Below are 17,283 nucleotides of genomic sequence, written 5' to 3'. Positions count from 1 at the left end.
TATAGAACAGTCTCAGAAAGCAGGAACTTGGAGATACTGCTTCACAATCTTTGCTAAAGAAGAATTTAAGTGTTCATTTGTTTTTCAGAAAAGAAGAAGGTCTGCTTAACATATCTACAGATTCATGTCAAACAAGACTGATGTTACATTTTATGAGCATCAAAGTTTCCAAGGTTTCATCTTTTAACTGATCCTGGAGGGTTTGAAAATCTTCCTATCTATACTAAATATAGGTTCTATAGAACAGTCGCAGGAAGCAGAAACTTGGAGATACTCCTTCACAATCTTTGCTAAAGAAGGATGCAAGTGTTCATTTGTTTTCCAAAAGAGAAGGGGGTCAGCACTTTAAATGGGTTAAAAAATCAAAAGTGACTTTCAAGCTTCCAGAGATCATGGTTGAAAAGTACATTTATTTTGCTTTAAAAGTTGCATGTCTTCCTCTAACTCTTCAAAAAGAATGAAAAGGTCTAATGGATTGGACATTATTCTGCAGATCCATGCAAACCAGCTCAGTGAACAACAGTCAAGAGAAGGGAATTAGGGTGTTCAGCACTTTTTCAAACAATTGATTGTACTGATACTTAGATAATCCTGAGGGCATTGTGTGTTGTTGGCACATTCTTCACAGTAAAGAATTTATTGAATGCACAACTAACTTGAGTAAATTTTTCAAACTCTTTATAATGGCACTCCTAAACATTATTTTCAGTTGTATTGTTATAGCTAGTAGTATAGACAATCTTATTATTATTATTTTATTCAAAAATACAACAAAAATATTTTATCTTATGAATTATTTCTTCTTTCATTCAAATAATTTTTAATCAAGTACATTTTCATTGTAATATGCCAGCACTACACTAGATTTTGGAAAGTAATGCATTACTTGTAATGCTTAATTTGTGGCATTACACATCACTGACATTACTTTGAAAATACCAGGTATTTACTGCATTGCAATGCATTATCATTACTTTTAGCATTACCCAAACTCTGGTATGAATCATATGATAAAAAAAATTGTAAAAAATACTTTTCCAATAAAGAGGAAAAGAACTGATCAGCAAACAGACCTTTGATGAGACAGGGGTGGTGGGGATCTCCACTGATGCCATGGGGGTGGGCTGTAGATAGTCCTCTGCTTCGATCACTTCTTCGGGGCCATCGACCGCCACACTAAGACTACGAGCCAGGTCATTTTTGTCATAGGAATGACTGGGGAGTCGCATCAACTTGTCACCCTACAAAGACCAGAGTCCAGTTCCAAGTTAACAAATCAACACGCTTACAGAAATGAAATTACTTTATTCTATTGTTTAGAAAACTTAACAAGTAAAAGTTTGATTCATGTAACATATATATTGTTTAAAAATTTACTTCTAAGGCATAAATGGTCAAATTAAAAACAATTGGCCGACATGCAAACAAACTTAGATATCTAAAAAAGTTTTATCGTCTTACAGACGTCTAAGGCAGGCATGTTACATGTATTTTCATTCTTTTAAAACTGCCATGCAATGTAACTATGGTAATATGAAGAAATTCATGTCTGTCTGCTCTACTGGTACACATACTTCATATTTCATCATTAGGTTAGAAAAAAAACTCTACTCTCGTCTATACATGCAACAGCATAATCTAACATAAATACAGGACAAAATGATTGATGTACAAAATTATGAAAAAATAAAAATCTGTGCCAATGACTATATACATGAATACAAATATGAATCTTTATCATGACCGAAATATAGAATTGGCGATATAATTTTTTGGGGGCACTTTTAAAGTTGTACAGTGGACAAAAACTTCACTGTTTACATTCCTGAAGATAACAGAACTAGATCTGCATGAGTAAAAATCTCTCGTAGATATCATCAAATTTCATTTGTGAAAAAATACCTAAACTTCAACACTCCTCTGCTATAAATCAGCCCTAATTTCACTACATTTATCAAATTCCTGTCCTTCATTAACATTTCTTCACCTAGATAAAAAAAATCATATAAAAATATCTAAACTGGCAGACGAAGAAAAATGAAAGAGCCAAAGTTACTAATTTCTCAAATAGTGGGGAAAACAAAATATGCATGTTTCAAATCAAAAGCAATTATAATAAAATGTGTAATGTTTCACTACGATAGTTCACTATTGCAAGGAGAAAATCCAAATTCCTAATAAATCACACTTTTGTGTGATTTGATGTTAAATATGAATGAAATTTACCAGGAAAAACTGCCTGGTTTTATCAATGATAAGTAAAACAAGAGATTCCTGTTTGGTCTATATGTAAAGAATAAAAACCTATTATCTACAATTATCCAAACACACCACTGACAAACAACTGACATCATCTTACCTTGAACTGTGCCAACAGAAAGCAGAAAAAATACAAAGAAAATATCAGATTCTACGTGCTTTCAACACTGAAATAAACTGCTGCTTTTCAAACACATGCCTAAAAGTTACAGTGGCAAATCATTGTCTTTGCAGGTTGCTGGCATAACATGCTGTTGAAAACTAAAACAGAATTGTTGACAGCTGAATCCATGAAAGTTTATGAATTATGAATGTTTTGTGTAACATGAAAAGAACAGTTTTAGAAATTCTATTCTCATTAAGTGCTCAAAAATGTTAATATTTCTTTATTTCTACAGTTAAAAAAATTAATTGTTGGTAAAGACTATTACAGCCAGTTAAACCAAGAACATTTACCAAATTCAGTTAGAGGTTCTCATTTCACATGATCTCAACACTTGTAAGTTTCTAACATGGAAGCGTTTATCTTTGAGTGACTGACCATAACCAAAATCAAAGTTAGCCTGGTTTAGATTTTCTGTAACCCCAGTGTTGGTTAATGAATAATTTAGTACAACAGAAACCATTGGTGTTGTTTTACAGGTTATTTTAAGTTAGATATATGTTCTACTTTGGTGAGGGAAAAGGGGAAACAAAGAGTGCGTTTATTCATTTTGAGAGAGTATCACTCAAAAGTAAGATCAAGGATTTTTTTTTTACTCATTAAATATCACACTATTAAAAACAAAATTTCAAGAAGGTACATCCCACATAATCTATAAAGTATACATGTATACTGAAAGAAGAGAGAAGATGGAGTCCAGAAATGACAATTAAACATAAAAGAGATGGCCTTATATATTTGGATGCATCAACCTGGAAACTTGAAAGGCCTGTTTGAAGAACTGACATAGATATATTGATGTAGGGGATGACGGATGGATTCAACTGTTAATGTTATTGGACATGGCAAAAAAACGGACATAGATATGCAGATTAATAAATTAAATGCACATATATAAGGAAACGCTACAAGATATATACGAGCACACCCATGCGTTAACCAGTCGCTGCTTTCGTTCTATACCTCCACTTTGGGATTGTTGGATGTATTGGGCGTGATAAGCTCAATCGCTGAGGGCGTATTCGATTCATCTGGGATTTTCTTCAATACATCTCCCTGAGATGGTGACAAATATCTTTATCAAGTGATTCAACACACGGAAATGTTTTGGTGAGTTATTAATTCATTACAGTGCACTGCGCAAATCAACCAACACACAGATGAATCTAATGTGTGTTCAAACATTTCATCTATCAGCTACTTTCTTACAGACGTTTCGAAAGTAAAAATGTTATTGAGGCATTTTTCATCTTAAAAATGTAAAGGAAGAAATTTATTTATTATTGCAGACATGATTTCCCCATCACAGTGATTCCCCCCCCCCCCCCCCCCACCCACTCCACTTTCTCAAATCTCTGATAACAGACACAAACACACACATCCTGGATGATAAAAACTAATCCAGATATGTGTACATGTACAAAGTACTACCACCATAATACTGTACAAGATGCCCCTTTTCAGACTCCCTTGCACGTTCATACAGTACAGCGCCCCCAATAAGCAATGAAAGCTCTGGTTATATAAAAATGTACGCTATAAAGTAAATTCCTACAATGATGGGCTAAGCAGCATCTGCACAGAGATACTTACTGAAATAACCAAGTAGCGACCAGGATCTCGGGCCATTTTGGCAAACTCTTCAGTTAGCTCAAAGAATGAGGGACGGCTGTCCGCATCCAGCATCCAACCTGCAAAATTATTCGCGTTTCAAATACATGCTTCTAAAAAAATGCTGTAGGAAATTTCTTAAGCATACCATAATGAATAACATATACATAAAAAAAAATCCAGAATCATGGTAATAATGACAATGAAGTGTAGATATAGGATGCTTACACTTGATCATAATCATGTAGACATCAATGGTACAGATAGAGGGCTGGGGGAGCCGCTCCCCTTTCTCCAGTAAATCAGGTACATCCCTCGCTCTCACATTCTCATACGGCCTTTGTCCGTATGTAAAGAGCTCCCAGACTGTTACCCCAAAACTCCAGACATCACTCTTGTGTGTGAAGATCCTCTGCTGAATGCATTCTAGGGCCAGCCACTTAATGGGCATCTGATAAATAAAGTATTTGGTATCTAAATTTTGTCACAATTCATTCAACCGTAAAATCATAGAAAAGCAGCACAGAAAGAGAGAGGGGGACTTTCTTGCCATCAAACTGCTTTCCTTTAAATATTTTGCAAAGAATACAAATATTTTAAAAGTGAAGTCTATAGATTGTCTTTTTTTTGCTGACAATGATGTCAGTTATTTGTAAGTGATTTGTCAGTGTCAGTAATTTGGAGAAGAACTTGTTCAACTGTTACCTTCCCTCCTGCTGCATGGTACTCGTCCTCGTTGATGTCCAGTAACTTGGCCAGACCAAAGTCTGTGATCTTAATCTGGCCCGGACTCTGGACCAGCACGTTCCTGGCCGCCAAGTCCCTGTGGACAATGCCCCTCTCCTCTAAATATGCCATGCCCTGTAATTATAATGTAAGTTTGAACTACCGGTACATTGTATTTTGACTGGGTACATTCATACATAAGGGAACAAACCATGAGTCAAATGAAACCCTACAATAGGCAAGAGTACTCTGTGGTTTCATGTTATATTCATTACATCAATTTATCTTACAACTATTCAAATAATTTGGCCAAATAAAAAAGTTTTGTTCTAAAACCCCCACTGACCTATTGCTCATACAATACATAATCTTATTAGCTGGTGCATAAGCTATTAACATGTTTTAGTGATGAAATTTAATAGGTTTTTGATTGTTTTAGTCTGATGAGTGAAAGCAAAAGAGGATATCATTACCTTTGCAATCTGCGTACACCAGTTGAGAAGAACTTTGGAGCCAATATTATCTTTGTGTTTTCGGACATAGTCCAGAAGACAACCTAATGGCATTAACTGTGTAATCAGCATCATCTGGGCGGTCATACACACTGCCAGAATACGGATACAGCAAGGGTTTTCTACCGAGGCCATCACACGAGCCTCCTCCAGCAGCTCCTTGTTCTGACACGGTGATGTACTGTCTGACAAAACTTTAATGGCGACAGGAATTTTCACATTCTCATCCTGAGGAATCCAAAATCCCTACAAGGTCAAATATAAGCATACAAGATCAAATATTGTCCCAACTCTCTGTGTGATTATAACCTAAGGTAATAATGAAATTTTCAGTAACTAGAAAAATCAACAAAGTTTTGATGATAAACCAAACAGTTAGTTCTTGCCCTTATACCTTGTACACAGTGCCAAATGCTCCTGAGCCAATAATCCCGCCTCTTCGTAGCTCAGACTGCTTTATAAGGCGGATACTAGACATGTCTGGTTTGGCATTGGTTGGAGTCAATGGTTGCTGTAATCATGTCAAACAATGTTAATAATTCTACATTGTAACAAGATTACCGGTAAAAACTAGATGTGTTAATAGACTGACATATATGCTCTGTTAACGGCTAAATTAAATATTTTGCATTTCTAAGAACACTTCATCAGAGAGCTAAAAATGAACCAGAAATTCTACCTCATCTTCATATCCTGTCATCTTGGCTGTGAGGATTGCGGTTTTCTCCTGAGCCTTTGCTCTCTGACACCAGCAATATCCAAAGAGAACAAGAGCCGCTGCCAGCAGGACCACCCCACCAATAACAGAGCCCAGGATGATGCTGGTCTTCCTGCAAGTAAAACCAATGAAGTAAATTTACAAGTGGGTTTGACTGATAGTCTTTCTGACTAAGAGTCCAAAGTATACAAAAGTAAATCTGCACATGCAAGTCCTGCAGGGATTCTTTGTAAGGCATTATAGAAGAAGGGATTTACATACATTTAATCTTAATTAGATTATGTCATTTTTCACATCATCATAAAACCCTTAATATTCTATTCATTATGAACACATGTAGAATTTTGCTTCATTAAATACTTCAGATTTACTTTTTATTGTCGTCTTCCTGTTGGGCTAATCTGGCTGCCACCTCTGGGTGGCTCTCATCAACACACAGAGTGGTGGTTTCCCCGTCAGATAATGGGTCCTTAATCGTGTAGGTCATGTCAGATGGGCAGGTCTTGGTGCAATTAAACTGCCTACAACTAACGCCAGGATCAGTACAGTTGTTGTGATTATCAGTCCATGATGCTTTATCCAAGTACACCTTGAAGTTGTTGCAAGCATTACACTGGGTTTCGGAGGGACCGTAACACCCCCCTCGGCACTCTTCATGACACTGCTGGCACTCCTTATTCTCATCGGGGTAAAACATGTTCAAACAGGACAATCGGCAGGCACTGTCTTGCTTGACGTATTTACATTTTATGCAGTTAACATTACTTCCCTGAAAACACCCATCACACATATCATCACAGTGGAAGCAAGCCTACAAAACAAAGCAAAGTTGTCATAAATCTGTAAAACAATGATGAAATCTCTAGAACCAGAGCTCCCCTGATCTTCATGATCCTCAACTTACCGAGCTGCCCATCAAGATTTCCGAACCAAGAAGGTGTATTGAAGTCTCCTTACTGATGTAGGTCACATAGTAGTTGTATGGACATCTATTGGCTGTACCATCCGATAAACACCTGAAGATGGTCTTGTTTAGTTCATCCTTTGTCTCTATTGCAAGGTCACATGTGTTACAACCACCTATTCCTACGATATCGGAGGGCCCAGTGCAGCTAAATGTAAGAAAAGAACAATATCTGTTTTACACTTTGTGAAACACCTAAGATACATATATTGTATTATCTTTAATGTATTTGTTCATGTACATGAAAGCTATATAACATTAACATACGAATTATAAAGTATTGAAATCCAAAATATTGCATACAGATCTAAATATTGTTTTTTTACTTCACATACCCTTCTGCACATTTGTCACTGCAGGGAAGACAGATATTGTTCTCGTTGGCAAAGAACATCTCGGGACATTGGTTCAGACATGTGGTGGAATTATCTTTGCCTCTGATGGTGACATGTTTACACAATGTACAATTCCCAGGTCCCTGTGTACCAAGATTTACAGAAAGAATGACAAATCTCTGATATAAACAAACAATAGCTAAAGCAAAACATCTGCTAGACTTTATTCAAAGTTTTCATGATGCTTTTTTTCTTTTAATTGAGTAAAAAATGTTCTTGCAACATAATAATTGAAAAGTATAAGAGTTTATACTATCATGATGCCTGGAAAAGCACAGATTTTTTTTTTACAAATAAATGTCGCGTTTTCAGGGACTTAAGATGAAAATACATGATTTGAAGAAGTTAGTAGAGAAGTACAATCAATTCAAAATACCTCTCCATAACAGCTATCCAAACACTCCTCATCGCAGAATTTACATAGCTTGTTTCCTGCATTGTATAACATAGGGGCTCGCGTGCAGTCTTCTATACAAATATTGCTACTGTTGTCGATCTTGAAGGAACGACAATTCAAACATTTGTTGGCACCTTTTCCCCAGCAGCCTTCATCTGAGCAACTTTGATGACAAACATCTCCATCCCTTTCTGCACCAATGTAAAAAACTAGTTAGATTCAAGTTTCTCATGAGGCGGTCATACATTATACATTCATAACTGTTAACAATAATGAAAATTATTTATAAAGACTTCAAAATTCAATTAAAAGATCTCTTTCATTTAAACTAAAATGAATTAAAGTGATCACAAATCTTACATAAAAACCATTAAATAAATATATTTCTTGTTTCTTCAAAAGATGCATTAGTGTCATGCAGCATTCATATTAATAACAGGACAGATGGGAAATCTGCTAGGATTGTAAGGGCATCAAACTCATCTTATAGAAGCATTATTTTGATCCAATACGCATGATTTTCAAGTCCATGCCCAAAATGCACATGCTCTGAGATGAATTATAGATTGATTTTATTTTACCCAGAATTTTTAAATAGACTAATGGTACAAAAATGGAATTTGACATGTACAACACTTTGTTACCCACAAAATGACAATGAACACACAGTGTGGACATCAACAAGAACAGAGGACATGGTTACATACACATGGTCACATACAAAAAAGTACTATCAACTGATCAGCTAAATGGTTTTTAATCTTGGACACTTTACACACATGTGTAATCTGCATTTACTTTTTTTAAGAACAGTTTCTCAAAAAAAATTTGCTAATTCCTATACAGTTGGCATTATTTTCTTTAAAATACACAGAATCTGATTTTTCAAAATTGATATAACATGAACCATTAGCAATGTGCTTTGACAGAAATCATGCTAAACAAACCATCTATTAATGTCATAACTATATCTATTGATTATATCACTAAAAGAATTCTATGGAATCTATCATTAGCTGTAATTTATTACTAGAGTTATAAAATTTATCGATCACCAAATTCTCATCTGTAAATCATTTAAATTATATGTACATCGGCCTATTTTATATCTCTTTCATCTAATTCAGTAAAAACACTGAACAGGGAGTGTTCCCTTTGTTAAAAAAGTATGTGTCCAAGAGAAGTCTACATGATGCATTGGTCTGGTCATTAAAACATGCTTGCAAATACATGTACTGGACTTATATAACTTGACAAAACATTTACTTCTTTTGGAATCACTGGAAAAAGGAAACACAATGGTCATCAAGTCAGGTTCACAGGAGGGCAAAACCCACAGCATTAGTTCAAGTTTAAGACAAAACTGTTACAGTGTGAAAAAGCTGTTTCGGAAGACATTTTAAGACTTTTAAACCACAGAAAACCGGTACATATTGGTTAGTTACCACATCACCTAAAATCATACATATTTTTGTATGTTGGAATTTCGATATATGAATATACAGGGTAACAGAGAAACAAGATCTTATTCATTGTTTATTTAGTTTCACAGACTGGTACAGGTAGCAAACACAAGGATAAATTGGAACATTTTTACTTTGTCATTTAGAGGACATGTTAATACTGCATATAAGACCCTAAATTTGTGCCTTAATTAACCCTGTACTGCTGGTACGATTTTTAATTGGCTTACTATTAGGTCAAATTGTTAAAAATAAAACAGTGACTTACATTAGGCATAAGAAAGAATTTGACAATGTTGTGGGGAGAGGTATAAGGAGACAGTGACCCAGCAGTACTCCTTTCATCTTGTTTTACCAGTCAAACTTTCCGATGAGCGATCAATGACCACATACCACATGAAAAATCATGCAAACAAACCCTGTCCCTCACAAAATCACAGCCAAACAAAAGCTCTGATAACCAGCCAGATGATTGTAATGGCAAAATGAACATTGTGAAAGGATAGATCAACCCATATGTCCATTTCAAATTTCCTAACTGACCTAAGTCTACAAAATTCCAAAACTTGAATTCAAAATTGAGCCTAGAAAAAAGGTCTTTTTTTCATATACAATTTCTAAAGTGTTCCAGATTTCAAATGCATTCTTTTTCACCTATTTTTTTCTTTTTCTTAAACATGCTATATTTACAAAACAGTGTAATTAATACTTTTTTTCTTCCAAGAAGCATTTCAATACCTTTAAGTATGCAATATTTTACTGCATGATTGTTGAATGTGTAAATGTATGATCACTCAATCTGACAGCCTGACAAATTCTCAAACAAGATGAACACATAAAAAAGTGTGAAAAAAATAATCATCAAAGAACACTACATACTGCAATCTTCAGGGGGCCGATTGTCCCTGCTCTGTACATAATCTTTGATTTTGAACCCTTGATCTTGGTTTTTTTGGACAGTAAGGAGTTGGGTAAAATCAGTGCCTTCTATAAAACACAGCTCCTTATTCCCAAACAGGCTTATTTTTCCATTTTTTATACTTCTTAGCGATATCAACTCCAGTGAATTAAGATTTGTCATAAACGCACTAAATGCATTCGATGCTCTAAAAATAGAAACAAAAAGCACGTCAATCATGCATTCTGAAGAAGGCCCACAAGATGAAGCACTTTGAAAAGACCCTTCATTTTCAGCAATTTAAATGGTTTGAGCCAATGAAAGTCATGACAGGACCAGCATGCACTCTGCGTTGTCATGCAGTCTGTTACGGAATGTGTAATGAAGTTCTTTGTGAACCTTCTTCGTGTAATGTATCACAATAAGCAAACGTCTCATTTTCTATACATGTATCTGCCAGGAGATCTGCTCTACCCATACATCAATAGATCTTAGTCCACATGAAACAGCCCTTTCTGAAATCACAGCAGAATTCTTGTATGCATGTAAATATAATTTCTTTAGTATTCAAAATCTGTTTTCCATTAATAAGGTGTACAAATAAACATATTACCATACGGCATAAATGCCGAACTCTACAATCATTCTGCTGTGACAAAAAGAAATGCTTCATAGCTACATGTTATACATTTAGCATTCTTCAAGATTTTTTTGTCCCAAAATGATACATACTACATTTGTCAGGTTGTTTATTATTCCCGACTACTACCCTTTGCTTTTCATGGTTGCTGATTATGGACTTAAACATTAGTGGCGCTATGTAACAAAGTTGAGGATTATGAAATATAACAATATGTCCTGCTCCAACTCTTTTTAATGACAAAAGATTGATTTCTGTCAAGTTAGATAGACCAGCAACCAAAAGGCCATACCCTGACGTCCTGTGAAAGAACAAATGACTTGTAGATAAAAGTAACAAAGTATATAGTACAAAAATTCTATATAACACAGCATCTGTAGGAAAAACACATAATCTGTGAAATAAAGAACAAATTAGAGAAATTATCATACTGCTTATAAGTCACTAATACAATGTAATATGATGCCTGAACCAGAGCTTTAACCTGCACATTCAAAAAAGATTTCTCATTATCAAATAATCAGTAAAATAACAGATATATCATCATATAAATCATGAAGTTCATAATTGCAGGAAGCAGTGGAATGCTTATCTGCTTATTCCCATTCTCCCATTCATAATCAAGATTTAATGAACATTGTTAAATGAATTACTATAAAATTAAAAGTTACAATTCTCATCTTGTGTGAAATACACAATACATGAATATTGCATACAATTGTGGGGAACTTTAGAAAAAAATATAGTGACTTAAAAGATCAGGTTAATCTTGTAATTGTTGAGAAGGTATAAGTCTTTGGTCATTAACAAACGATATGTATACATGTATAACTAATTGAAAAGTAAAATCTGAATCAAAACAGAATTCACTTTAGGACGATTTAAATTAATATCTATTAATGTATTATTATTTTTTTATTTTATTTCATTTATTTATTTTATTTATTTATTTATTTTGGTGTCTTCTTTTTTTATATCTTGTTTCAATTCTTCAGATTACTTTATGAAAATTGTACATTGTATTCTGGGAAGGGCAAAAGTCAATTTTTCTCCTTTATCCCCTTTCTGTTTGTCAGATATTTGTTTCATAAATAACAGTATGTCTTAATTTGTTCATTAAATCAAAACAGACATTTTTTTTATTCATCTATAGTCAAAAAAATAGGAATTTTCATCAGACAGACACCAATATTGATCAGAAAACTTTCTTTAAAATCTGATGCCATTTTGTCCCACTTACATGTCTAGGTCGCGTCCATGAATAATTTGAAGGTTGGAGAGGAAGGACAGATCAGACATGGCCTGGTTGCCCCCCTGAACCATCAGGTACCCCGTGATCTCCTTTACGGTTTTAAATACATTCAACTGCTCTCTTTTCAGACCCTCCAGATGTGTGTAGTTGTCTCTGCAAAGCAATACAAATTCTTTTAAAAGTCAGACAAATTACAGTACTAAAGCGTCCATTGCTTTTAATTAAAATCTAACAATATAATGTAAGTCTATTTTGTAAAGTCAACATCTATTCTCATTAATTTATCAATATTCAATCCAATTCAAGTAAATTTGGTCTTATCATAGCATGTAAAAACATTGGTCCCATCAGAATGAACTTTCTCTGAAAGTCTCTGACATGAACAACCGTAATCACTGCATTTATATATACCAGGTACAGTAAAACTCATTAAGTACAAACACAGATATAGCGACTTCTTGGATATAGCGAAGTTTTTTTGAGTCCCCGGCAAAATTCTTATCAAATCTTTGCAAAATTTTACGGTTATAACGAATTTGGATATAACAAATATACAGGTATAGCGAACTGATTTTGAATACTAATAAAATTTAACACTTTTATAACGAATTTCTTTTATTGTTTAAAAAAATTTGCATTACCATTTAACAAAATAGTTTGAATGAATTGATTTTCCTATCAATTATTTGACTCACAATCCAATTATTAAAGGTATCAAAGAAATGTATTTTTATTCCAAGCCTCAATTAGCAAAAATTAGTCTGGTGAAAGAAAATATGTATACAGTGAATTGGTTGTTATTATTACTAATTCGTTATACAGATATAACAAATTACCGGAATAACGAAGGAAATCCATTAGTCCCTAGGACTTCACTATAACCAACTTTTACTGTACATGTTTTGGAATAAAAGATTTCTTAAATGTGGAAAGTTGATAAATGTATAAAGGTTTTAAAAAACTATTTTTGAAAATGACAAATTTTCAAGGAGCTCAGTTTTATATTGTATGGATCAATTCATTTAATTATTCCCCTATTTATAAACGTTATTCGATATGTTTCTTGATCTACTGCAAAACAGACTGATTAGAGAGGTTGAGATTTCAAACGTGTACGTGTACTAGGGGAATCACCTACATTCTTCGCGTATTAGGTCATCAGTTTTGTGACGATGTTTCTACACGTTTTCTTAACTTGTAGACTGTTGTCTACACGTAAGTACAAACTTGTAACTTTTATAACAAACATAATCTTATTGATGGGTAAATATATTACATAATACATTACATAGATTTTTAAACTTAATTTGCATGCAAATTGATAAGAAATTCACCATTAATTTAGAGCTAATTTAGTAAATTCATGTCAAAAACTGTCGAAATTTACGTACAAGTCTATATCCTACAAGTTAAGAAATCTCAACTGATGAATTACAAAAACGTGTACTTGTACGTGTAATGATAACACACGTACGCGTACCCGTACACGTTTTAAATCTCAACCTCTCTATTCCCTGCAAAATGGTGTGTCAGTTGGAAAACTCCCTGATACACCTATTTGGAACACTTTGTAATTTCTGTTAACAGAGGAAAAGCTATGAAATATTGCGAATAAAATCTTGAATATTCATAATCATATAATTTGATTCTAGTTGCAATGTCCTTTTTTGACTGGCTATACTTATTCATCCTAATCATACAATATAACTTGCCTACGTCACAATATGATGCGCATGCAATTTAATTTTATTTATTTTGACGTTATAACTTGTTGGATACACAAAGAATTATATGAATTTGAACTTTTTCCGATCGATTTTTGTATCGGTATAATAAAGCAGTTAAAGAACACCACTGAAGGAGCCAGCAAGATTCCAGTTCTTCTCAAGCAAGTCTATTTGCCAAGGGGAAGCCCCGGGAAATAGACTTACCCTCGGGGAACTCGAACCTTGCCGACTCCCTCAGTGGTACACTTTAATTGTATACTGTAATTTCTACTAACCCATCAAATGTTGTTTGTACAATTTTCAGATTCCCATCAATGACAGTGCAGTTTTCAAACTGATCAATATTTCTGCTGGACAAAAATTCATCCTGCTTTAATCCACTGCACCCTGTCAAAGAAAATCAATTCCAGGTTGAAGATGACAATAATTGGTAGCAATAGGTACATGTAAAACCTACTGCAACACAAACATGTACATTAACTTCATAAAAGAAAAATTTATTGCGAGAAAAATCTTATGTTAAAGCTCTATGCAAAGTTAAATTTGTTTCACAAGGGAATATATCTAATTTGCCAGTCCTATTTTGACAGACTTTGAAATATGTGTGCGAGAGTAAATGTTCATAAAGGCTACAATATAAATGTTTTTCATAAAGCCATTGGTTGTAAAAATTGGCATGAGAAGTTAAAGTCGTGAATCTTTTTCAAAAACGGTAGAAGAAGAGGTAAATCCCAGTAGGTGTTGGCACAGTATGGATATTCTCTGCTCAAATACTTCAAGCACTGAGCTTAAACTGGCTCTCATCCCTAAGTCTGGAGACCTTTGCCAGCACTTGGCGACATCTCCATGATGTGAGTGTAACATTCTCTATAGAGAGATGCAGAACAGTGAAGATAGCATCAATGCATCTTGGCTGATTCACATGGTGCCTAGCTCATGCTGACTTACACTTTGGACATGCCCCATCACAGGGGACACAGGTGTTGTTGACAGGGTAGTAGTTCTCTGGACACTTCCTGACACACAAAGCATTCTGTTCATCTACCAGCATGTAATCTAAAAACCAAAAAAATCAATGGAATAAAGATCAGAGATTACAAAAAAATCTATTTAGACTCCTATCAAAAGCATAAAATCTTACATCATTTATCATGCAAGTTAATGTCTAGAAATTTCAGTATGTATAAACATTTTAACAATTTAGAACTCATAAGTAAACAGAAAGATTAGCTCTAGAGATCTTGTACCAGTAACTGTGTCATTTTGTCATCAACACCTACCTGGGCATTTCTTGAGACACAGGGATTTAAAAGCGTATTTTCCATATGGGTTGTCCTCTAACACCATGGTGTTTCGGTTGTATTTTCGCGGCTTTGGACACTCACTGACACAAGTTCCCTCATTATAGAAGTTCTTGCATGCCTGCAAAACAAAACAGTGCTCCATCATAGTCAAAATCTGATGACTATTTACTGTCAAAAACTATAGATGTGTTGTAATGCCATGAATGCCCCCTCATATGAAATACATTCTTTACATATGCATCACTTCAAAAGTAAGAGCGAAAACTGAGAATTTCTCATTTTTTCAAAGTTCAAGAGGCACAACTCTTCTAAAATTATCAGACTGGAACCAATGTATCGCATAGCCCCCTAACTCCGTCACTTTTGGAAAACTCCTCGCCGTTTGAAATCAAGTGAGATTATGACGTCTTTTTTTGCATGTCAAAAATCTACAATCAAATGTCAACAATTTACAACGGTTAAATTTAGGAATGTCTTCAAACATACCAAAATTACACCTTGTTCATTTTATGCAACAGTAATTGCGTGAAATCGGCTAACACCTTTTCACAGGTGCACAAAAATAACGATATTTCTGACATGCGGGCCCATTTGATTTTTTATCGTGGTCAGTCATTTTAAGAGAGGTCAAGATGAAACATTTCACATGTAATCTATTTTTTAATAAGGTTGTTAATACATTTTTTTCAGTCTGCAATATTGTTTATGCACTACACTTGATAATATCGTCAAATCGCTCATGCCGTAATTTTTACCATATACAGGGTTACAGATATATGTTACGGTATGTCAGTATTTAGAATATGCTACATTTATTAAAAATGTAATAAATAAATATTAATATAATCATTAATATATTCATTATTGATATGATATATTTGAAATATGTAAGGACAGAAATCAAACAGCATCCATACATTCCTAAAAGGTCATTGTGATTTTTGTAACATGGAACCATTTTTTTTAATTCTGGCGATCATTTCACTTTGATGAAATGATATACAATTTAAATTGTATACACTGATTTTACTTATTATTACGACCTAGATACAAATTAAGTTTAAACTAAATTGTTAATGTGTCTTCATTCCCTGGCGTATCATACATCATGTGGGTGACGGAGTTAGGTTCATAAGTTATGATAGCACATGTGATAAACGTCGTATTCAGAGGGCTTATATGAATAATAATAAAAATATTTTTGTTAATTATTTTATAAATTATAACGTTTCAGGTTATATTTAAAGATTGCAAATGATAAAAACCGCAGAAAATAATTTGCAGAGAAATGCGCAATGTTTTCTGCTTATGGTGAAGGAGTTTGGGTACTCGGGGATATATTCATAAGATGCACCCATATATCATATTTGAGTTGAATGTGTGCAATGGTTGCTAATATTATGATCAGAAAGTGAATTTCCTACTTCTTTTTTTTTTCAAAAATCAAGAGGCAAAACTCTGTCAAAAATCATCGGACCAGAACCAAATTTGAACTCAAGCTGTATATTCATAAGATACATCCATATATCAAATTTCAATGTGTGCAATGGTTGTTGATATAATGCTTGGAAAGTGAATGATGACAGAATGACTGAAAGGGGTAACACCATATGTCCCAGCCATTTTATGGTGGGGGCATAAAAAAATATTTTTATTCATTATGATGTACAGAAAAATTCAAAGTAAATTTCAATGATGGTTAATCACAATGCATGTTTTTAAAGAAAATTTTACATTAAAATAAAATCAACAATCACAATTTGTTTTACAGTTATCAATTTCACCTTAACGTGAAATAATACCTTGAACTAACCAATAACACTTGATCTTGGTATTTAAGGTCAGACGACACGTTCCTCAATTTTAGATAACTTTTTCCAGGAATTTGTTAATGGTTTACTACTACTTTGACAAGCTTTCTTGCAAAAAATTAGGGTACCTTACCAGGCATTTCAGCAAAATACTAGAGTATGCAATATCCTATATCATCTTCTTGAAAATACACTTGAATTGCTGATATAAAAATAAATACATTTACAGCACAACGAAATTCACTAATATTAGAACAATATCTCCGCCGAGGCGGGGATTGGAACTCGCGATCTCTAGAACCTATGCGCTTTTGGCAGAGAGCGGCCACGGTTCTAACCACTCGACCATGTAGACATATAACCAATTGCAAGTAAATTTTGATCATTTTAAAAGTAATTATAAAATCAATATTATTTATTGGAACTCTTTATTACGAGGAGAT

The 17,283-nt window shown here is 34.0% G+C and overlaps 1 protein-coding gene across 3 annotated transcripts in view; it reads right to left on the bottom strand.

The window, feature by feature from the left end:
* LOC128157355 (epidermal growth factor receptor-like) overlaps nt 1-17,283 on the bottom strand; it is a 54,770-nt gene that overhangs the window by 7,679 nt on the left and 29,808 nt on the right. Inside the window, exons 6-22 of one of the 3 annotated variants that reach the window (XM_052819854.1) lie at nt 15,006-15,147; nt 14,674-14,781; nt 14,001-14,112; nt 11,987-12,151; nt 10,839-11,047; nt 7,725-7,936; nt 7,289-7,431; nt 6,894-7,101; nt 6,361-6,800; nt 5,951-6,101; nt 5,666-5,782; nt 5,233-5,517; nt 4,739-4,894; nt 4,262-4,484; nt 4,016-4,113; nt 3,386-3,478; nt 1,074-1,241 (exon numbers count right to left, since the gene is read on the bottom strand). In XM_052819854.1, coding sequence (XP_052675814.1) covers nt 1,074-1,241; nt 3,386-3,478; nt 4,016-4,113; nt 4,262-4,484; nt 4,739-4,894; nt 5,233-5,517; nt 5,666-5,782; nt 5,951-6,101; nt 6,361-6,800; nt 6,894-7,101; nt 7,289-7,431; nt 7,725-7,936; nt 10,839-11,047; nt 11,987-12,151; nt 14,001-14,112; nt 14,674-14,781; nt 15,006-15,147 — 3,030 coding nt within the window. Of the gene's footprint in view, nt 1-1,073; nt 1,242-3,385; nt 3,479-4,015; nt 4,114-4,261; nt 4,485-4,738; nt 4,895-5,232; nt 5,518-5,665; nt 5,783-5,950; nt 6,102-6,360; nt 6,801-6,893; nt 7,102-7,288; nt 7,432-7,724; nt 7,937-10,087; nt 10,315-10,838; nt 11,048-11,986; nt 12,152-14,000; nt 14,113-14,673; nt 14,782-15,005; nt 15,148-17,283 lie in introns of all 3 variants that reach the window. The other 2 variants (XM_052819853.1, XM_052819855.1) reach the window with 2 other exon arrangements.

The sequence above is a fragment of the Crassostrea angulata genome, chromosome 7 (assembly GCF_025612915.1).
Source record: "Crassostrea angulata isolate pt1a10 chromosome 7, ASM2561291v2, whole genome shotgun sequence".
NCBI classification, from domain to species: domain Eukaryota; kingdom Metazoa; phylum Mollusca; class Bivalvia; order Ostreida; family Ostreidae; genus Magallana; species Magallana angulata.
This window is presented reverse-complemented; position numbering and strand designations above follow the sequence as displayed.